Source organism: Chiroxiphia lanceolata, chromosome 4, assembly GCF_009829145.1.
Source record: "Chiroxiphia lanceolata isolate bChiLan1 chromosome 4, bChiLan1.pri, whole genome shotgun sequence".
NCBI classification, from domain to species: Eukaryota; Metazoa; Chordata; class Aves; order Passeriformes; family Pipridae; genus Chiroxiphia; species Chiroxiphia lanceolata.
Genome location: NC_045640.1, coordinates 71353196 through 71377383, shown reverse-complemented (window position 1 = coordinate 71377383; position 24188 = coordinate 71353196). Strand labels below are relative to the sequence as shown.

The following is a 24188-nucleotide window of genomic DNA, read 5'->3' as shown; positions in this document are numbered from 1 at the left end:
CGGTGTTATCCTCTCTCTTCCTCAAGATTCCCAGCCTTCTCCAGCAGGCTTTCAACCCTGCTCAGTTCAGTTGTCTCCACTACCAAGTGAGCAGGCACACCTGGAAAACGCACTGTAAACCCTCTGCTGGTTTAAATCAGCGTGGATCCACAAAAGGCCGAGAGATCCAGCCCACATTCTGCACGACAGAACAAACTACATAACAACAAGCTCCAAAACCTCGACAATGACTAAACAAGCTTCCAAACAGACACATGAACTGACAACTTTAGTCTTTGACAATGCTTAATTAAAATACCCAGGGTTGGCACAGTGGGGGGTAGGAGGGGGGGAAATCTATAGCAAAACCATCTGTCTTCTAAAGTGATCCTCAGAGGTGCCTTTTCTTTTTGCCACGTGGGAACCAACTGCTTTAGGTACGACCCAAAATGCTGCAGGAGAGTCATTGTTATGCAGCGAAGACTCCCAAGTTCTATCACAAATCTTAAAGCTTATCTGATTAACATCCAGCCAAGTTAACTGAAGCTTCTTTCCACTGCACCCAGCCATATATTTTGTATCGAGCTTCCCTGAAAAAGGACGAGATAATGATTTTTAATTTTTGTAATATACTAAGATTAATTCAAACTGCCAACAGGGATGTAGCATTCCTTGAGCTGTAGAAGGTCTGGTATATATTATACAAGATATTGTCACACAAGAGTGAAACCTCCTTAATTCAGCAGACCTGATAGAGCTGCTGCTTTCAAGGATGCACCACTTTTCTGTCCTTATCTCAACGACAGCATTGGAAAACAAAGAAAATGCTGCATTTTTTTCTCCAGATCTGTTCTGCAGTCCAGATATCCATCAGCATCCCAACCAAACTTCTGCACACAGCTATAAGTTGCTGGTTTTCATATGTCTCTGTCAAGTTGCAGAGACCCTTAATTTACTGCAGTCTAAACTCAAAACAAATCACATACCGAAACTCTTGACACGAGGAAAAGTAAAAGGTCTTTCTACACTCAGTTTCCACTTACACAGGATAAAATCACCGGGGTAAACCTCCAATACATCACTGTTTAGGATAACCTTATTCTAAAAGCAACACAACCTTATGAAGGGGAGCACATACCCATTACCGGCTTGCAAAAAACAACTTTAAAAATTAAACATTTTGAGAATTGAAAGAAACAAAAGAAAAGCCATGTGTCCCAGGCAGAAATAAACTCATAACTCATTAAAGAACCAAATAGCACACTTTTCAATTAGATCACGGGACACATCTTACACCACACAGTAAATCAGGGAAAACAGCAACCAGAACTAATTATTCAGGTTAACACAGAGCAGGGGCATGAACCCCAACAACCAATCTCTTATCGATACTGCTGCATCCTCACCATCTCTGCACTTTCTCTGCATGCATCTGGGGCTTATTTCACAGCTCTGTGTCTAAAAACATCCTGGTTCTTTCCCATTTGTGTACTTTTGGTTAGGAAAAAGATTAATGATAGAAGTACTGAGGACTGTCAATGCCTGAGTGCTCTTGGTTGCAATTGCTTTGAAAGGCCTTGGTGCCAGCCCAATCCAAACTCATTTGTCCTCCAGGGTTAATTTGTCTGGCTTTACCATCCAAACAAATGCTAATAGCCAGGTATTCAGAGCACTAATTAATCAAGATACACCCACGCTGTAGTAGCTCCTCAAGGCAGCATTTGCAGTGAAACCAATGGAAGTTCTCCAGAAACCACAAAAGAATTATGTCTCTCCCTCCTATCCAGCAGCACGTGCATGAAGCACATTAATCTACATGCACGCAAGCACAGTAAACACAGTAAGAAATCTCTGGAATAATTTTAATAATCCTCCTGTTTCCAAGAACACACCTGCAGTTGTTCCACCTGCCCATCTGCTTAGACCACTCAGGCTGTTTTCCTAACGATGTCCATCTGCAGCAGGCAAAAACGGTCCTGGGGGAAAACTCCAAGTGCTGGTCATGGTGGCACCACAACCTCCCTTCAGGCAATTCCTGGTTTATTGTTCAACTTTGTTTCTCTCCCCTGCTGCCTCAATGTCATCTTTCACACTGCAAGCCTCACTCACCTGCCCAGCAAATGCAGTTCTCTTGTTATTCTCACTGTTGCTCCACTCCAGGCACCTCTCCCATGCAGATTCTTTGCTTTTCCATACAGCTGCACACTTTCACATGTGCTTTGGAAGAGAGGAGGCTGAGAGGGAACATGGGGTCACTGACAGCCCATCACACCTTCACCCAAAAGTGTCAGCACCAATATGTCATCACTTCTGAAACCTTAACACTGAGCAGGAGGAAGCAGCACATAGTCTTTTGTCATCTGAGGGAGTACAGGGCTTTTAGATCCTTCTGAGCTTGACCAGCTGGCTCCAACCCAGCCTTCTTAATCCTTACCCAGTTTCCTTGTGCCCATAACCATTCCTTTAAAAGTTACCCGACTTCCCTCTCTCCCCAATTTCCTGGCACCAAACCAGCCCACCTGTTGTGCCAGTTCTCCTTTGCCACCTCCTCAAACAAGCCCACTCCCTTTCCAGGTCTTTGCCTGCAGCTCCAGGCTGTCGTGTTTGCCAGAGTAAAACCAATATTGGCAACGTCTGTGAGGGCAGAAACCACAGTCCAGGAAACGCGCGGAGATGAGTTCTTGGAGGCCAAGGCAGGAGAAGGTAAAACCCACAAGCACAGGAAAGGTCCTGCACGCAGTATGAGGGAAGATGTGATCAGAATAAAAAATGCCTTTCCAAGATGGAGAGTCGGCGAAGCAAGACAGCTTTGCAGAGGTGCTGCTGGGGTCCCTTTCCTTACCAAGAAACCCACTGGTACACACTGGATATTCCACTAAAATAACTATTGCGAAGTTGAGGTCATCTTACTGAGTGTTTTATTGGAAATACAATAGTGACCATGAATTGTTCACGCTGCTCCCTCTTGTGAACCTGACTTTGCACTTGCTGTCACTGCCTCTGCACTGGTGACATGCTAATCACTGAGAGTGCCTGAGATTCCTCATGGACGAGAGATAAAGCAACTATTCACTGGTATACAAGGACTAGGGTATCAAGTGAAACTAAGAAGTTTCTAGAAGAAAAACAGAAACATACTTCAACATAATTTGTAATTACAACAGGGGAACTCGTTACCACAGAGTAGTGCTGCAAATGACAACTATAAAAATGCAAAAATAGAGTGGGTAGGTTCAGATCAACGGTAAAGGCTACAAAATGATTTTTTTGTTAATTTATCCACAAGTACTACATGATCATCCTATCAGATAATCAGATCCTTCGATTCTCTGTTTTCTACTGAAATATTTCAAGCATCATACTTACTTTCAAACCTGTCCCACTTTTATATTAAATTTTAAACTATAAGCCAAATGCATGATTCTGCTTTTCACACACCTAAATCCATACCTGAGTTTAGCTCAGAACACAAGTAGGCACCTACATAATTAGTCCTGACTCAACCAGGTATATAGTTATCTTTTTAGTTTCCACAACGCCAATAAAGCAACCACATCCACGCAAAGCTTAACTTGACAGTAGTGAGAAAATTAAACTGTTGTTACAGTTTAATTGTGAGTTACCCACTCTGGAAATTACTTTTATGTACACTGTTCACCTCAGATCAGGAGAAATGGTTCATGTAAGTGATTCAGTGCAATTTCATCACAGTGGATTAATATAAACCTTTCGAATAATATCAGATTCTAATCAGATTCAATCAGATTCTTTCATCATATCAATCTTATTTAGGGTATTATACTTAAGGACAAGAGTTCAGTTCTAAAAAGAAGGGTAGAAACAGGAAAGCAGTTTGCTGCTTCTCTCAGATCTTACAATTTTATTGCAAGACATAAAGACCCAAGAGGAGATCAAATCAGTAAATCAAGAACAGGAGGCAAATGGCAGGAATCCACCAAATCTACCTGGATGGCTGCCAGGTTCTTCTGTTCCTGGGATGGAGCCTCATGGACAAAGCGCAGCCAGTTGGAATGGCGTGGATTGCTGGCATCCAGGATATAGAGGACCTCGCCTTTGCTCCCACGAACCTGCAGCATTACACACCAAAAGGAAAAGAAGTACATTTAAAACTGTTTACCAAACACACACCATTCTAAAGCACTAAGGCGAGCTCGTGCTCAGCAAGTGAATCTTGCATTCAACAGGTAGCACAGCTGTGGTGCTCATTCACCTTTTCCTGTAAACGTATTTATTCACCTCAGAATAGGGGGGCAACTCAAATTTAGCAAGTTTATTGAGCTCCCCCTCTCTTTTCCTACACTTTCCCTTAGTAAACAAGTATTCTGCCTTAGGCTCCCCGGTCTGAAAGCTTCATCACTGGTGCTCAGGTTATTTTTTCCTCTCTCCTTGTTCCTTCCAGTCCTCTTTTTCTTTAGGATCTTGCCAGAAACCAATACAACCTGAGAGATTCCTTTAGCAAGGGCAAAATCCATCTTGCCCTTGGATGGAGATCTACCTTCAGATCAAGGATCAATATTTATTCATTCCATATATCCTATTTTACAGGTCACTTGAATATCTTTTATATGTGCATCACTAAAAGAATTTTAAATATGCAGCCCCAATGAACAGCAGTCAGTCTTAAACTGTGCTTGGCTGAAATTTTATCAGAATAGGAGATAATTTCAGTAAACAAATTAGTATCCTATGTAGGTGAAGGGATGTGAGTTATTCACTAGAGGACATGTTCAGGTGTCAGGTTTTGCTCACTAAGTGAAAAAGCCACCTTAAAAAAAAAAAAAGAGTTGTGCACAAAAGATACAGACATGGATGAATCCGGAGCTTTTGGCTACAGTTACAGATCCATTTAATTTCTATGATTGTAACAAAGTTCCAGCTTACACTGAAAAAATGAAGATAATAGAAATAAAAACTTAATACTAACCAAGTCATTCTTCACCCTTGAAACACAAAGACATACTGCTGAAAAAAATACATTTGTCACTGCCAAAAAAATTTGTTTAATTTTAAATAACAAATCACTTGAATCTCCACTGATACAGATGACAAAGAGCCGTGCTAAAAGGTCATATAGCCACACTACTATTCCATGTGATTAATTTATATAATGAACGTTATTTTCCTTTTCATCTGTCAACAAGAAGTATCCAATGCACGTATTTCCTTAGAGCCAGGGAATTCGGCTATGTAAGATCAAAATTAGATTATCCTCATGGCTTTGTTTTTAAATGACTCACATTCTTGCTATATTTGTTTCTAATAGATGCAATATCATATTCCTTCGGTATGACTGCTTCAATTACCTAAACATGCAGGATATCATCAGGAAGGAAAAACTGTATTCCCTTACAATAATAGCTGGTGACAGCATGTTGTTCTCAGATTTAAAGAAAACCAAAAACCCTACTGTAGTTTCTGCAAACAAATAAGTTGTCCAAATTTATTACTCTTCTTCCGAAGGAAAACATCACACCTTAAAAAGGACACATCGTGGAGAAGCGCCAGCATTTCAAACTTTAAAAGCTCTTTGACTTTCAAACACATAGATTAACCACCACAGAAGTGGTTAATATACATTAAAGTGTCAAATGTACATACTTTAGTGCACCTGGGAACAATATTATCTAACACTAAGCACTGCAATGGGTTTTCCAGAGAACTTACGGATGCCCCATTCCTGGAGCTGTTAAAGGCCAGATTGGATGGGGCCCTGAGCAACCTGATTTTGTGAGTGGCATCTCTGCCCATGGGAAACGAGTTGGAACAAGATGACCTTTAAGGTCCCTTCCAACCCAAACCGTTCTGTAACACTGTAATAATCGTCCAGTTCCACACAGGAAATCCATGACAACAGTGACCACTGCTGATTAGCATCGTCGAGCAATTAAAGTGAAGCCAATGGCTTTGTGACTTGGCTACCAAAGTATGGGCTATAGGAGCACACTACACAGGCCCTATAAAGGCTTCCATCAGATCTTGAGCTGGAAAGAGAAGCAATTCAGGTCCCATTATAAAAACCCTATGTTACAATATCCACCTTTTCACCAGTTCTTCATTTGCTTGAGCCTTAAATTGCGTAAGAATAATTTATATTCACTTCAGTGATACGTAGTGATCTCAGTTATGCTTTCTCAGTCCCTGCCAATCCATACAGAGATGTAAAACATAAAGCAAAGCCTTACCACATAAGGAAACTATTGAAAAAAGAATACAGTAAATCCCTTAAAAACATTCTATATTTTCTACTGCTTTTTTCACCTCATAAAGAAATAACGCTGCATTAAATACACAGATGGGAGGATGAAAAGTCAAGAAAAACAGCAAAAGCTCCGTACTGAACATGGACTACACTGGTGACATTCACCACTCCTTTTGTGGTTGCATGGAGAGCAAGTTTCCTAAATGAACAACTGGTCTTTGAATACCACGGCAGTGAATCACAAACTTCATATTTAAAACACCTAAAATGCACACAGATACCCAAAGCATGCACCAGACACAAGAGCACCTCAGATGGAGATGCCTGAGAATTATCACCCTGAGAATCAACACAAAGGTGTCACTGAACTCAGTCAAATGTCTTCACAGTAAGATGAATTAAGCCAATTAACAAACACCACATACGAAATTATCCCCACATTTCCAAGACACATCCCAAGTTGTCACGTGTGCTACTTCGAAATGCTCATGAGCGCAATTGCAAACGCTCTGCCACGCACACCTGGCAAGGCAAGAAGGGAAAAACAAAACTTCACTGCAAGTAAGCAGATGGTTATCTTTGCTGAAGGCAGTAAACACACTGCCTGCTTTCTGGAAACCATTTTCTAAACATTTGTAAATGGAAAAACCTATGTTCATCAAACAATCATGTAAAGAAAGGTACTGTGTTCTGCACTGCATTTTTTTTGATGAGCTGCAAACATGTTTTTTATTGTTGCAGAATAAAACAGGTAGATGCAATACTTCTGCATCCTCAGTTTCAGACCCCCATCACAGAGCACAAACTCACATTTTAACATTGCTGGAGAAAGTATTAAAACAACACTTGCAAAAGAAACCTGAGGCAGCAACTGGTGATTTCCTTATTCACTAAGAAGTCCTAGGACACAGACAAAATGTGACATTTTCCTTCAGCCAAAATACACAGTTTTTCACATTCATGAAGCTCCTTCTGGTGCAAGACATGACCTGACCTTGTCGGAGACAGAAGGTACAGAAGGCTCACTCCTGTGCTCCTGCTGACATTCTGTGGAGTTTCCATAAGCAGGGCTGAACTTCACATTCACTGGAATGACATCTGAATCTCCTTGAGGAAATAGTGTGTGGTCTTCCAGAACAAGCTCAGAGTAGAACATGAACAGCACAGCCTATCAACAGGTGCTTCCTAACATCTTACATAAATCCCATAACTGCAGATGGGAGGCTAAGCCCCAGTCACTTTTGGAAATAGATTCTTCTCATCACCAAAACCAGAAGATTATTAAGGTGCTGCTCCAAAAGTTACTAAAATTAATACAAAGTCATACATTTGAATGGATAAAGACGACTAAAGCAAGTTTTAATGGAAATTTAGCTAAATAAACAAATTTAATACAATAAACTACTTTGGACACCTATCTATGCCAGTGGGGATTAATTTAAGAAAATTGAAAATCTCGGATGCAAATTTGCAGCTCTGACTTGTGTGAAAGTCCAGATCATTTGCCTAAGAAATGAGAAAAACAAAAGCATTCCTGAAAATTTAACAAAGATTCACCCAAAAACATTAAAAGTCAACAATTTTAAAATGTAAATACTATCTGAGGAACAATGACTGGAAAGGTAGTCTTCATACAGAAAAAATAAAGACTACATTGCTAAGAGCTAGATTTATAATATTACATTCATCTTCAGGGCAAACACAGAATTCATCAAATCAAGATTTATTTTATCATGAAACTCTGGACATAATTTGACTTCATGTCTTGTATGCAAATGCCTTTGTGTGCCACAACCACATTTTACGGGCAAGATATCAAAGAAATAAGAAAAAAAAAGAAAAAAAGAAAAATTCTACCAAAACACACCAAGCTTAAAGTGCTTGACTTTCTCATACCTCAACCCTAAACATTACAGCTCTGATGTAAAACTGCCAAGAGCAGATTTTCTGTTGCCTTCACCAGTTTCCAGGCAGGCTTATTTAACCAAAACCAATTGTCACCACAAAAGTGATGAGAGTTAAGTACTAGAAACATTAGATCATTTCATTTTCTCATACAAACACAAACATTAACTGCCATTGAAAGACTGGTTTCTGATCTTCTCAGTCTTAATACAACAATGAAGAAAACATGATCTTGGCAGACAGACAGAAACCAAACCTGAAATATGTAACATTCAGCATTACATGACATATTATGTTCCATCCAACCCTGACCAACATTTCTTCATGGTACATCAGAGTATTTGAAGAAGGACTAAGTCTTTCCAGCCCTCCCTGTTTTAACATTTGCCAAAGTCATCTCCAGAAGGATATGCTTGCCATAATCCAACAGCAGTGAAATGAATGCCACTTTCCTGCTTAGGGACAATAATCTTTCCTTTGCAAAGGGCCATCTGAGCCTCCAGAGCAAAAACTTCTGTGAACTTTTTAATACCTGAAGATTATTTCCTTCTTGCCTTTAAGCACTTGCTCTTCCAGCAAACACACATAATTTAAAACTGCTCTGCCAGGTGTACTGACAGACACACACGAAGCAGCATTTAATCAAGGTGTTAGCGGGATGATAAGACCAAGACCAAAACTCTCAGCTCATCCCCAGCAACTGGCTGTGTCCTTCACTAGCACAACAGTCTGAGAGATGACACAGGAGTTGGGGGGGTAATGCAGAGATGTTTTCTTAACAGTAAGAAAGAAAAAGCACAAAGCCATTTGGACGTTTCCTTGGCTTTTATCACTCCTAACTATATGGTTATAATAAATTTGGGGGGTTTCCCTTTCACACCACACACAAATACAATATTTCAGCCTGTAACTCTTTACAAAGATAACAGTAAGATCAAGGACACTTCCCGCCCACCCCACTCCTCTGGAATCTGCTGAATGAGCAAATATAAAGCCTTGATTTCTTCAAAATAACACACGTTACAGGCAGATCAATGGCATCCTGCTAGATTTAATTTAAAGAGGAATTCCATCATCTTCAGAACTTTATTTAAAAAAAAATCACTGGGCTCAATAAATGTCTTGGGTCCCAAGTTTTCCCAAAGACCAAAAGAAAACACAGCGTGTGCAATTCTGTCTCAACGTGATGTCTTAAAGATGCCAACTCACAACGCTGGTCCCAGAGAAAAAGGAACAGCTCGATCAAAACAGACCACATCACAGAGCACTGCTCTGCACAACTAGAAATGCATGTGGTGAACTTCCTCACAGACAAATACTCCACAAAACTGAAGTCCAGATCCCAGGCATCACCTCCCAAGAGAAGAAACATTGCACCAATGCTGAATTTTTTCCCTTGGCTTACAAAAAGCCTATCCTACTCAGCCTTCTTTCTAAAGGGGTCCTTTCTGAAAACACATTTTTTTGAATGCCAACAGACTGTGAAGTCAGGCTTTAGTGTGCCTTCATCCAACAGTCTTCAGATTAGTTATTTTTAATATCTTTGCTACAGCTGACTACACACAAACTTGGCCAGTTTCTGTGCGTGCCTCCCACAGGCTCTGGAATAACCATCTACTTGGACTGCTCAACATCTTACTTTCTGCATTCCTGGTCTCAATTTTCAACTTAAGACTACTCCCAGCATGATTGAAATTATATTATAAGGCTCACGTTCAGACCAACCTCAGTAAACATGAACAACTTGGGTTAAAACATTATTCAGGAAGTCATAAAATTTGGTATGTAGGAATCTTTTCAAGGCTTTCAAAACTAGGTTACAGTAAGGTATTATGAAATGATTTTAGAACAGCTCATAAAAAGCTCATTTTCTGGTTTGCTGTCGATAGGGTCATATTAGTGTCATCAGTAAATACATGTATTTGCCTTTTATTTTATGTCTTACAGAAACAGATAAATCTCATTTAAGCATCAGCAATGAGGAAGCTGAAAAACCATACAGCTTTCCAAGAAACTCCTCATTGCTACAATCCACCCACCATCTTCTATAAACCTTGTTCTAGCTCAAGTATTTTACTGATTTAATATAAGATGCAGAAAGCACCAGGAAGGGACAAGTGAGCCAGGGTACATCAACATGTTCTGTCCTCAGCAAATGCCTGTAATGAAACCACATTGTGTTGGGTTTTTTCAGCTGAGAACAAACAAGGTGAGAACAGTTGCTCTGAGTACATGACCAAAGGGGAACAAATTGTCCACATCTCTTCTCTTCCTCTACTCAAAAAAGGGTATTTTGGGCAGACTCCTACATTAAAGCAGACAAAGGAAAGGGGGAAAACAGGGATTCACAGGCTGGAGTTAACACTCATCCAGGAATATTTTGCCACTCGCTGTATTTATACTGAGTTTGGGTTTAACGGGATGGGCTTTTAGCATTCTCCCACTGCTCCTGGTTCCAGTGTACAGAATCTGTTTATAGATCTGCTAACGCTGTACCAGTACTGTGCTCTCTTCATAAGCTGCTCAGAGATGCTAATGCTAGAGATTTCTCAAACAAATATGTATTTTGTGGTAAATGCACTGAGAGTGCTTCAAGCCAGATGTCAAACATAAGCTTCTTCTGTACAACATAAAAATAACAGTCATTCTTCCACTTCTAACCACAGAAAGGTGAAAAAGTAAGAAATGAGTATTCAATACAAACTGCTTGGCTGGGGAAGAAAAAAAAAAAAGAAATTCTGCTCAAAGAACTACAGCAGAAAAAGAAAGATTACAAAGACACAACAGAAGCACCAAAAAGGTGTTTATAACAAGCTGGAAACATTATTTCGTGTATTTTTCAGTTAGTGGAATCTCCTCCAGTGGTAAACTCAGATTATGACTTCAGGCAAACGGGTACAACATGAACTGTTATGGGATGGGTTATGGACCTAACTACAAGAACTACTGTATAAACTACTGTTCCTGACTAATACATATGAAAAAGTACAGAAGAGCTCTGAAACTCATTATGCCTTCAGCTATCTGCCCACAGCACCGGGTTTTTATGTTGTTAAAGATCTCTCAACTACTCATTGCATAAGAAGTTGTTGCAATTTAAAAACTTCACTGATACAATGTGCCAAACCCCAGCACCAGTGTCACACCAGGAAACGTTTTATAACAGTTGAAGGAAGCCATGAGTTGACACCTGTTGATCAGCATAAATCAGTATCTCAGTAATTTACAGTTTCCTCTGTGGAAATTATTTTTTCTTTATTATTGTTTTTCACATTTTTAAATAATTTTTCCACGCTTCATTGATTAGAAACTATCATTTGATATTTCTTTATAGCTTTGAATAAGTCAATCCCCCTCCGCCCAAGAAGTGTAATTTAAAAGTACAAAAATCTCACAACAGTATCTTTAAGCTGGGGAGGAAAAAAAAGAAAAAGAAAAAAAAGTATTTGTCACAGTAAAACTTAATTCTGAGAACACTTTTTGCCAGGTGTGATGATGACACTCTACTCACTTCCCACATGAGCCTGCAGTCTGTGTTCTCATCCAGTTCCTGCGGCATCCGCTTCTCCCCTGCAAAGGGGCCAAATTTTTCACCCTGAGGAATAATTATACAATAAAAAGAATCAGTAGGGGACAAAAACAAAAAGGTGAACTACCAAACTCCAGCAGAGGAATAATTTTTAGCTTCAAACAGAAGAGGACAGTTTTCCTTTATTGTCCTACTATATGCCAAGAAGGTGCACATCCTTGAGGGCTCAACTCCAAGCTCATTCCCATTCTTTTCACAGCTTGGAGAGTCTCCTAAAACCATACCTTTCCTCTGCATGCTTATTTCCCCGTTGGGAAGCAGCATTTTTCTTTATCTTAAAGAAGGCTGAAATTTCCAAGTCAAATTTCTTATATTTCTTACAAAATTTTCAGGAAGCACCTTGCAACAGACATCCAACCAAAACACAGTATTTGGCAAGCACGAAGTTTACATTAGATTTATTCCTGAGATTATTTGCAACGCTGCTTTTTGAAGTGCCCCAGATCAAAACACTGAAGAACTGAGGTTTGATCATACAGAGAGATTCCTTTAAAAATTTAGGGAGTGTGCACGTGTCTATGAATTAATTGAAGCCTCCATAAACAAAATTGAAATGTTATACCACCTGCTATAGGCACAACACTGGCTGTGAAGGCATCCATTGATATGTTCTTCCAAAACTATTTGGTACTGGAGTTCTGTCCTTCACAGACATCACAGTACACATGCTGCCTTGTCCTTATTTGCAGTGACAAGCCCTACAACCTGGAATCCAGGATGCCATGTTCCCTTAGGCATATCCTGATCCAGAAGCTCTATATACTTCTAAGCACTAGAGATTATAACTACATATTAAAAAGCAATTTTGGTGTTTCTTTAAAAAAAATTTGGTTAATAAAAGTATCGATCTTGTCCACACATCCCTTCCCCCAGGCACATTCCACGTTCCCAGAAACAGTCTGCTACATGTTTTCTCTCCTGCTTAGTTTTTACAGAGTGCCTATAGGTAAAGCAAAGAGAAAAAGGGGCATGCAAAAGTTCCAGATTCATTCCTCTTGGAAACAACCAATCAAATTAAAAAAAAACAAAGCCCTTGTATTTAAAATTAAACCTGAAGAGGTAATAACAAAGGAAAATAAAATTGGCATTGAAGAACAAGGCAACAGAACTGAAGGGCAGTATTTTTAAATGTGCACAAAGAGTTCACTGCAAAGAACAGCAAAGCAGAAGGTGAAAAGACAGCAGCTGGAGCCCAGAGCAGACACAGACGTGGGCAGTGGCAGCAAGAACTGGTACTATGGGGCTTCCTGTCCTTCCTTCTCACTGATTTCCAAACCACCCTTCATTGTTCTGCTAATAAATGATGTCAGAGTTCCTCCTCTGCCAGCTTTTCAAATCCTGGGATTTAATACTCAAACTGAAACTTCCTCCTTCTCTGACCTCATCAGCAGTGAAGGTGAAAACAGGTCAACACAGGTCTGTGTGTACAGCACCTAAAGTGTTAATTTTACCCGTCCCTGAAGCCCACAGCACCCCCGGGATGAAGCACAGCAGCAGCTCAAGAACAAGGAACACCACACATCATTCCCATCCCAGCCACTCCAAACAAGAAATCTTTACTGCAATAAGTGTAAGATCTTCTAGAAGCTCAAAACAATAGCAACAGGCATCATGACCACCTCTGAACGCAGAGTAAATGTAACATGAGCAGTAGGTGATTCAGGTTTAAGTACTTTTTATGGCTTCTCAAATTTAGAGGGAAAACAAAACCTGATGTCTTGGAACACAAAGGTCCATGGGGAAAAGCGCAATTATTCGTTTAGCCTTTTAGGCCATTTTCTTCATAGGTATTTATATATATATATATACACATTATTCCTAGTTAATAAACATGTTGTCATACGCCAATATACATTAACCAAAAACATATTTAAGACTTCAGCTTGCTCTCCGATCAATAAAAGCGAGGCACACAACACAGTCTCAAGTCAGCCACAGAAATGATTGAATATATGAAGGCACATCACTCCAACACTGAAAAAGCAATTTTCAACAGTTGCTTTCAAGAAAGCAGCAGTGACTAATGTTCCAGTGGCAGCAGAACACTGGGAAATGCAATGGCTCTCTGCTGGTTAGACCAAGAGCCTCAAGAAACTGGTGGCTCTGGAGCTTAAGGTCAGCAACTGGAAAACAGAAGGTACACAAGAATCACACCTTTGTTAACGTAACAAAACAAAAAGCTTCCACCTTTTATGCTTACAAATAAAAAACCTGAAAGCCCAGGATAACGTCTGAAGGTGCACAAGCAGGCGGCAGGCAACAGCAGTTCAGAATGCATTATTACCAAAACTTTGCTAAGAGCAGAATTTTCAGAGGCCTACTTAGCACTTGGAGAGCTGGTACTGGTTACAGGATCATCTGAAATGTGTTCTACTCGCAGTTCAGACAACCGCAGTCGTGGTAGTCTCAGCAAAACGGTGCACTCAGCACCACAGCTTTTACTTCACAATTAAGTGTCACATTCAACACCTCTTCCCAATCCCAAACCTCCACGGAATTTAATGGCTATAAGCTACTCTGTATCACAGCCATCAAGTGTAGCACTCGTGCCTCATTACTGGACAGGAGCACGTGTTGAGAGTGCTTCAGGTGTGACTTTTCTTTCCATGGAAAAGAGTAACACACACACCTCCTTCTCCCAACAGCCGTGCCTTAGGTCTCCGATCAATGTTAGCAATATCTGTTTTCACCACTGCTCACAACTCGAGAGAGAGCTGGTTCCTCGGCTCATGAAAGCCCAAAGTCTGCCCGATCAGGGCTTTGCACATCACAACAGCCCGTGCTCCCAGCACAGTGGATTCACTGCCAGAGGACAAAGCCTGTAACAAACCAGACACTCCTAATACAAACAGATCTTCCTGCAACTGCCCCTGCTTTTACCTTCTGCATTCCACCTGCCACACACGTCACACTTGCAACACTGCAGTATTTCCAGGATGTCCTGGCAGAGCTGTGCAGGCAGAACTCTGACTACACATACTTTGCCTGTACAGAGCTCTAAAGTGATGTGGAGTAATTCAGGTAAGAAAATGCTCTACTTGTCGCTGCATACTCCTCTTATTGGTTCAATAACACTGTAAAGGAAAGAGGTTTAGCCCCTGACCTCTGAACTGATATTTGCAATTGATATTTTGTATATGCTTGACAGATGTATGCTGTACATGGAGGGATGCTGATTTCCATGAGTTTCACTCTGTTTCAGAGTCCAGGGATTAATAGATGCTAGCAGTGTACAACCTTCCCGTGTGAATCCCCAAAGCTTTCAAACGAAAGTTCAGAACTTAAGTGGAAAAAAAATTAAGCCGAATGTCATAAAAATGTTCCCCTTCCATTCCCCCTTAACACTCGGGGACACCTTAAAAATAAGAGACCTCCACCCCATGGTGTCTGAGGCTTGCTGATGAAACCACTGAAAAATCAGGCAAAGGAATCAGAGCCAAAACCAGAACAAAAGGTGGAAAGCAAAACATGCAAAATACATAAAAGTGTACGCTACTGCAGGGCTTATAGCTTTGGGTATGCCTTGATGTGTCCTGACGAGCCACCTGGACCCTTAGGGCTGAGATTTCAGGTGATCACGATCACCTCCGTAACGAGGTGTGTGAAGTGGCATCACCTGGGTGGGGCACGAGAGACCCCAGGTGCTCAGCTGCACCACGTCGTTCACAAGCCCGGGTTAATTATCCCGAAAGGAGGAATTAAATCATCCACCGAGCTCTAAGAGCCGGAGGGGGGGAAGGGGGGACACGACACACGGGTGGGCGGGCAGGCGGGCACCCCCTCAGAGCGCAGACCGTGAGGGAGGCGGTGCCGCCCGGGGGAGCTCTGCCCTCACAACTCTGCCAGAAACACAACCAAGCTAAAAAAAAAAAAAAAAAAGAAAGAAAGAAAGAAAATAAATAAAGAAACAAAAATCCTCAGAGCAAACCCTCCGTTGGCCCCCGCGCCCCTTCCCGCCTGAGGGGGGGAGCGCCCCGGGAGGCTCCTTGTACCGGGGAGGGGGAAAAGGCGGGCGGTGCCTCCCGTGAGGAGACGGAGCCCGGGCGGGCACAGCGCGGCTGAGGCGAAGTTTGGAGCGGGGCAGAGGGGCGGGGGAAGCCGCCCCGCTCCCCGGTGATACGTGGCAGCCGCTCCCCGCCGGGCCGGGCCGGGCCAGGCCGTTCCCCCGCCATCACCCACCTTCTTCACTCTGCGGGCCGTGTAGAGCCCCATCCCGTCCTGCACCCGGGACGACTTCAGGGCGAACCTATCCGGCACGTACATGCCCAGCATTTTTGCACCGAACTCGGGCCCCCGCCGCCTGCTTACGGGGGAGGAGGAGGATTCCAGGGGACTTCCATCCCTCCGGGAGAAGCGCGCGCGAGACAGAGAGAGAGCGGGGGCAGGCGGCAGGAAGAAGGGGCTGGATGCGGGGCTCTCCCGGCTCCTCAGGGGAGGGGAGGGGCCAGCGCGCGGGACGGGGCGGGGCGGCCGCAGGGGGCCGGGAAGGGCGCGAGGGGGCCGGGAAGGGCGCGAGGGGGGGGGCGTCCGGCTCGGATTTACCCTCGGGGTTTTTTTTGTTTGTTTGTTTTTGGTTTTTTGTTTTGATTTGGTCTTTTGTGGTTTTTGTTTTGTTTTTTTGTATTGCAGAAACGGGTGAACCCAGGTCCGCCTTCCGAAACCACTTAATCCTTCGCTCTCGGGGATTGTCTGTCCCTGAGGGCGCTCAGGATGGAATGCCAGAAACTGAGCGATCTCAAAAGAACGCAAGCATCACCGGTTTTTTTCCTCTAAAAATTAGCATCCTGTGTACTCTCGCAACACGGTTGTCTTGCAGCGACTTAGTTTCTGACTAAAGCCACACACAGTGTAGTTGAACAGGGAGGAAAGTTTCACTCCAGCTAATACCGCACACCAGCACTCTACGAACACCTCTGTGAAATAAAACTACAATATCCAACACTGACCTTTCTCTATAGAAAGCTGATTATTTTGGGTTGGGATTTCAGTCCACGTCCTACACATATTGTTGCTCTCTAAACTGAAGTAGTGCCGTAGCTGGAAAGGTTACATCTGATCATGCAGTCAAAACTGCAAAGTATGAAGGCACGTGAGGCAAGCAGAAGGAAAAGGGGGAAAAACTCTATTTATAGACGTATTTTAAAATTGTACTGCTAATAATAATAATAATGAAGCCACTGGAGCATAATAACTTCTTCCTCTTAGTATTCTTCCAGAAACATTAACAGATGTATAAATAGCAGAGTATTAAAAGCTCCTAGTTTCCACCAAGAAGGAAGGAATGAAAAATGTCCAGAATTTTATTTACCGCATGATAGCGAACAGATCATCACAAAAGTGCATGTATTGCTTTGGATCAGTTGAATTTCTGCCAGTCCATCGGCAGACATCAAGGGAAAAAATCAAATAAAAAAACCCCACGCCTAACTGAACATGAAACTGCCTTTGACTATTTTTTGTTCCCTCCCATGTTGCACACAATGATGCCATTTTGCATTTAGCGTCCACAGAGTCATAGTTTAGTATCATAAAGCTGTATTAAAAAAATCTTTATCAAAGGTAACGTACATTCTCACTAACACATATGTATATACAGAAAAACGTAGGTGGTACTGCATGATATTCAATATATGAGCAAATGCTCTGGTAAATTAGATGGGGCACTCACTTTGACAAGAAAAACAAAAGGAAGAGAGGCTCCAACAACATGGTTGAAAGAACGATTTTGGGAATGAAAACCAGATACGCAAGTTTTACACCTTGATTGAGAGCCTGGACACTCACTGTTAATTTAGTAATAAAAAAAGGAATAAAAATGGGGCATCTAAATCTATACAAGTAAAAATTCTAAGATCTCAAAAACAAATAAATTGACCTGAGGGGAAATAAGCTGTCTGAGGAAACTGCTTCAGTTTTAAGAGTAAGAGCAAAATTTAACTATTCTTTTAATTAAGATCCAGCTCCAAAGCTTCCATATGCATAACTGAATATAGTTAGTATTTTTGTAGACCAGAACACTTTCTTGAGTGGATTCCAGTCTGTCTTAATAAATATCAAATAAAAACATTGGCATCATTTTCCCTTTGACCTTTTCCAAAGGCTATCAATATTTTAAAATCATTTTACAGTTTATTAAGGTCTCAGTATTTTTCTCTTATGAAAACAAAACAAAAAAAAAAAAGCTTGGAGGTCCTTCATTTTGAGCCTTAAAACGTTTCTTTATACGTGCAGTTAAATGTAATAATACAGCACAACTTGCAATGCATTTGTACGTCTTGGTTTTAAGCTCTTTAGGTACACAAGACTAATTATTTTACTTTGTAAACTTCATCTATTATTATTCCAACAAGGAAAGCAGTTACTTGTGTCTTGTTCAGTTTAAAAAGTTAGAAGAGATGCTGTAGCACTGGAAAAAAAGAGACATCAGCCTCTCCTTTCGTAGTGTACTGGGTGTTGTGACATTGATCAGATATTCACAATTGCTCATCCACCTGTTATTTTTTTTTAATTTAAATTAATTAGCCATTAACCTTAAAGCTGTAACTCATTTGCAATCCAGTACAGAGAAGCTGAACATGTTGACCCACTGTTTCCATTTTGCTCCCTAGTTGTGTGTTTAGAACTACAGAGAACACTAAGGAGAAACACAAGGACATCCAGCATCCTTCAGGTTAGAAGCCTCATGTTGTCAGGAATTATTTCCATAACTTTCCTTGGAAAGAGAAAGAGGCATTTTCAGAAGGAAGCTCTTATGTAGCCACGAAAGCTGCTGTGCCCCAAATGAAATTCCATGGCAGGAATCCACGTGTGGTGACAAACAAAATAATTAGAAGCGTTTTTGTCTGGAGTTACAGTACTCATTGCAACATCATACCAGGAGCACAGGATGTTACTCCTTCACTTGAGGAACAGTTAGTTGTCATACTTAATATGTCATATTCTAGGAAATTAAAAGATATAAGACCAAAGTAGTCTTCAAGATTCCAGAAATAAGCATGCCAGCTGCTGAAGCATCCAGCAGCTTAGAAGGAAAATGCAGAAGAAAGGATGGCTGTTCACAGCTAATCCCTTGTTTAGATGGTGTAGTGTCATCTCTGGTCCACACAAAATTCCTGCACTGCAGTTTAATCACGTTTGCAGGTGTGTTTTGAAAACTTCCTTCCTGAATCTACCAATCTCCTCTCCAACCCTATCCACTTGCCCTTATAACCTGGTAAGGTCAGGAGCAGCTCTTTAAAAGCAACCTTTGTCTCATCTGGATTGTACCCCATTTGCAGGACATGTACAGTATTGCCAGACTATTTCCTCTTAGTTCCTGTGTGTCTGCACATTTCTAGTGTGAAAATAATGTTTAGCCCTTCAAATGTTTCAGTCAGGTATTTCCCTGGAATTTGCCAAGCCCATTTCTCTGACGAGGTACAAAGTCCTTAACTTCGATGATCCCAAATGTTCTTTTTTCATCATGAATGACTCCCCAGACCTTCTACAGTGCAGTACCTGGACCAGGGTGGAAACAGGGCTTTGCACTGGCTCATTTTGCATTGAAGTTTTCAGGAAGCAAAGGTTCCAGCTTGTCTAATGGCAGAATCTGAGGGGATTGGAAGGGAACTTAAAGCTCATCCAGTTCCAATCCCCTGCCATGGGCAGGGACAGCTTCCACTAGACCAGGTCACTCAGAGCTCCATCCAGTGTGGCCTTGGAACTTTAGCCCACACAACAGTGCCAGCACACACAGACATGATGACCCTTGTAGTGTTTTTGAAGGCAAATCCAAGAAGTGCAGCACACTCAAGTGAAAGATTTGGAAACAGAGGCAGCGAATGAACTCCCAGAGCTTATTAAGAGCTGTGTGGGCCTTTAAAGCCTGTCCTGCTGCTCTGGGGACAGTGGCACCCCTGCCCATAGTCATCACTGGGCTCAGGGACTAATTACCTGGAACAAATTGTGTTGACATGGAGTCATCTTAAACCATATGTAATATTACCAACTAAAAACTCGACCTCTTGTGTAAAACAATCTTCTTTCTGAAACAAATATGACAAAAAGTCCTATCTACTCAGTGTCGCAGTGGGTTTTTTCCCAGTTCTAACAGTGTTTGTTTTGTCTGTATTTTCTGGTGATCTGAAAAACTTAAGATGTTCTTTCCCTAATGCACTTTGATGTGCTGAGCAAAATTCCTTTCAGAGCTATTTTTGAGGACTGGTTTTTTTTGTGTCTTGTTTTTTTTTTTTTTCCTACACTGATTCTTTTGAAGCTTTTTGAATTCAGTAAACATTGCAACTAAAAAGTTATTTCCCTACCAAATCTCTCTTCTAATCTATGCACAGTTGGCTTTTTGGGTTTTCTGTAGACTAATACAGACTTCTTGTGTTGTGATACTCAAGGTCATGCAAAGCTGTAAATTCTAAGATAAAATTGATGTCTCATTCTTTGCTTACATGTACAGAGCAATCGCTGTCAAAATTCCTTTCTCAGATTTGAAGTCCTAGAAGTTGGTGCCAGGATTTCAGAACTAAAATTTTTCTTCTTCCCCTTTGAAAATACTAAAATACATACATTTTTATTTACACTCCCAAGCTGATGGCATATTAAGTGTTCAGTCCTATTGGTTGAGAGGGTTCTAAACTAAGGTTTAAGAAAAAAAGACAGATTTTTACATGACTAATACTCTTGAGAAAAAGTGCTCAAAGCAATAGTGGATCTTAAGCTGAACCCGAGTCAAATTTATTTTCCTGATGTGAAAATATAATAGGTACTCCTGTTTATACATCCAGCATGAAAGACTGCAAGATAAAAATCAACTTCAGTGTTGGCTCAGCCTCAGCTGGAGAACTGGATTCATTTTGAGGCATCACATTTCTAGGAAAAAAAAAGTGGAACAGCAAAGTTCTGACATGGTTTTGTTAAGAAAAATCATGAGGAGTTACAGGCTTTACAAACAAAGGAGAAGTGGAGTCCAGATCTTCTGTAGGAGTTACAGGCTTTACAAACAAAGGAGAAGTGGAGTCCAGATGACAACCACAGACAGAAGTCTAATAGATACGGCCTCAGAAGGATTATTCATTCAGGTGTTCAGTCCAGAGAACAGAAAACCTCTGGATATGAAATAACACTCTTCAAGTACATTAAAACTACGTTAAAGGAAACTGCTACTGGACATGAGGCGACCTCTGGTACACTCACATGTTATCCTCCTATATAAAAGAACACAGAAAAACATGAACCTAGGGAGTCTCAGAAATACAGAAACTAAAGCACAGAACTCCAAATACTTATTTTACAACGTTTAGTGTAAGCCATTATTTTCCTCAGAAACAGCAGCTGACAGAACCACTTAATGCAGCAGCACATGAACTGGGCCACATCCTCACACGCTGTAAAAGTGTCTTCCCCAGCTCAGGGATATCCTATTGCAGCTTGAGAGCAGCTTCCTAAATTGCTGTCACACGCCCTGCTTTTCCTGTCAGCCCCTTCAGGATCAGCTCACCCTTTCCTTCATTGATGGCAAGTGACTTTCCAGATCCAGCCTCTCCCTGGTTCCTTCAGTCCTCACCATTCACACACCTGCCCTGCTGCACAGAGGTCACACCTCCTCAGGCCCAGTTTCCCATCACGCCCTGCACTGGTGCTCATCATATGCTCCTTCAGGGAGCAATAGCCTCACATTTACCTAATTTCTCTTCTACTTGCTGCCTAATCCTGAGAGGGATCTTCCTGTGACACCAGCTTTGTCACCAAGCCAATTCCTGCTCTGTGCAGCTATTTTTATTTGTTGAAAAAACATGGAAATTAGGCTCCCTTTCAGTACCTGCTCTGTGACTATCCTTTAACTCATCATATTTGGCAGTCCAACCACACAACAAATTCCTTCTAAAGCCTTGAGAGAGCTTTAATGCCATCAAATATTTTTCCACCATTCCCGAGCAGGACATGAAGCTGGAACACCATGTTGGGTTTTCCTGTAGCAGGAAGACAGCCGACTACTATGAACTCACAGTGGTTTGCTATTATTATTATTATTATTATTATAGCAGATGGATGACAGCTCTCATGACTGACCTTTTCCTTTCATGTCTGCCACGTGGGGTTGGATATTCATATTTTCACTTCTCCGTGAACCTCCACTACATTGGGTAACATTAAGCTGCTGCATAGAATGTTTCTAAATCCTTGGAGAACGGCTACACACACACAGAAGGTATTTCCCAAAACTGCTAGCTATGGAAAATCCATTCTGGCATTCTGAGCACATTTGCACAATCTCTGCTGTCTTTGCTCAGGGATTTGTCTCAGGTCACCTTTCACATAATTATGCTCACTGTTTTCCTCTCGTTCCCAGAAAAACAGCATTTGAGTTACCTTCTTTTCAACAGGATGAATGTCCACTACCTTGTGTCTGAACTACAAGTGGAAGGCTTAAATCTCCCAGCTAACCACACTACATATGTGTTAGTTTCTTCCTGAACTGTGAGCTGGAGAAATTTAATTCCCCTGGTCAGGAAACCTGGTCCTAGAAGAGAACAATTTGTTCTAAGGCCTACAGGAGATGGGAGCACAAACACATCTGCATCCCCTAGCTTAGGAGCTAAACCTAATTCCCAGGTTCACCTAAGAGGCAACACTTGTCATCTCAGACTATGTTCCACATTTAAGTATTGCCTTCTTGCATTGCAGCCTGCATATCTACTGCTTTCCCTTCTCACCCCTTTCCAGGCTTTTTACTCACATCTTGTCTTCATTCCTGCTTCATTTTCACATTTCTAGTATTCCTTTCTACTGGAAAAACACCCTCAACTTGTAGCAACCAAATACTTCCCCCACTCCCTTCAAAGAACTTAATTTTTTCTCTGAATCCTCTGCAGTTCACCACTTTGGTCTATCTTATCTTGTAGACTTTGAATTCAAAGAGACTGTGTGTTTCAAGGACTGGCACGAGACTCCAGTATTTACAGACCCCAATTATTTATTTCTCCCCTCCTTGCTTTTATGAAGTGCTGAATTCACAACTATCAGTGGTGTTTGACCTGAGATACCACACAAAAACCCAGGTGGCCAAACCATTAGGGATGGAGATGGTAAGCTCAAAATCAGGGGTATCCCCTGCATGTTTAGAATTAACTGAGCCTAACAAAAACCAGCCAAACCCAAAAACACGAAGCCACCAACATTTGTCAGAGATTAGGTTCTCATTAAACCATGCAGGATGAGTACTTGAAAATGGCTTTTCTGTTGAACGCTTCCATTTAACAGCTCTAATGCCCATTATATTCCATCTGACACCGTGGGTACTCAGCAACTGTCCAAAACATCAAGATGTGAGACTAGATTCCAAGAAAAAAAAAATGTAAGAAGCAAGAATCATCAAATACACAACTCAAATGAGTTTTGGGTATTATTGCCAAGTTCTGTAAGGATCAACTGTAAAATTACTTATGTACATCAGAAAAACAAGCAAATGACAGAGGAAAAATTAAGAAAACCAGTAGCTATTTCAAAAATTGTATTCCTACAAATACTTCCTAGTGAAGCTACTCAGGTTTGAAAGCAATAGAGGGATTAAAGACAAAAATATAATTTGTCTTTATTCCCTTTGTTATTTTTGCGTTCTCAAAATCAAGACAAAAATAAAAAATATGTTCTTTCTTACAAGCAACAGCAGAATGATTCAAACAAGTTGACTCTTTCAGACAGAGCCTTCTATTTAAGCTCTACAGGTCTACTCAGCTTCATGAGGCAGAGATGCCTGGACACTGAGTTAATTGGGGGAGAGGTTCTCACATGGCACCCTCCCACAAACCACTTTCACTGTTCACTAGGAGCAGAAGCTGATACAAACTCTTGATACAGGCCCCTTAAAACTACATTCCGGGGCAGAGGTTGATTTTGAGAGCAGACTGAAGTCAGCAAGGAGTTCTGTAGCTGTCTGAAATTAGTAGGGAAGGACCAATGGAACAGTCTGTGTATATACGTACGGGTTTATAAGAGGCTCTGAAAAGCACACTTTTTGAAGAAAAGCAATAGCTCTAGAAAGACACCTGTAAGATGCCTGCCATTGCTTCCTTTCTGAAGGTTAACAAGACTAACAACTCCTGTGCTCAGCTTGAAGCTGTAGCTGGTTCTGGCCACGTGCAAAGCCTGCCTATATGAATGCTTTCCCTCCGCGTGTGCTGCTCTCTGCTCTGCCATTTCAGAGAGCACAATGGCACCCCTCTGGGTCGGGCTGTGCAGAGTTTGGGTTGGAGACTGTTTGTGGGACGCTGTTCTATTTATCACACAATAGGGTTGCTGTTCCCCCCCCTTGGTCCCATTGTGTTTTTAAGTTAGGTTTTAAGTCGTAGCCCGCCAGGCGCCCGAGGCATCTGGACACTGGTGGCACATAAAGTTATGACTGCCCAGGATTGCTGTAAATGAGTTAGTCATCCTTTCTCATAAAGCACCAAGGGAACGGCCCGAAAACACAGTGCAGCTGCATCTTATTTAGAAGTGTGTCTTCCA

The 24188-nt window shown here is 41.5% G+C and overlaps 1 protein-coding gene across 3 annotated transcripts in view; it reads right to left on the bottom strand.

Moving 5' to 3' along the window:
- PRDM5 (PR/SET domain 5) overlaps positions 1-16077 on the bottom strand; it is a 57010-nt gene extending 40933 nt beyond the window's left edge. For all 3 annotated transcript variants that reach the window (XM_032686938.1, XM_032686937.1, XM_032686939.1), the window contains exons 1-3: positions 15873-16077; positions 11616-11699; positions 3945-4067 (exon numbers count right to left, since the gene is read on the bottom strand). In XM_032686938.1, the coding sequence (XP_032542829.1) occupies positions 3945-4067; positions 11616-11699; positions 15873-15965 (300 nt within the window). In that variant the 5' untranslated portion in view covers positions 15966-16077. The remainder of the gene's footprint in view (positions 1-3944; positions 4068-11615; positions 11700-15872) is intronic.
- Positions 16078-24188: the final 8111 nt, after the last annotated feature.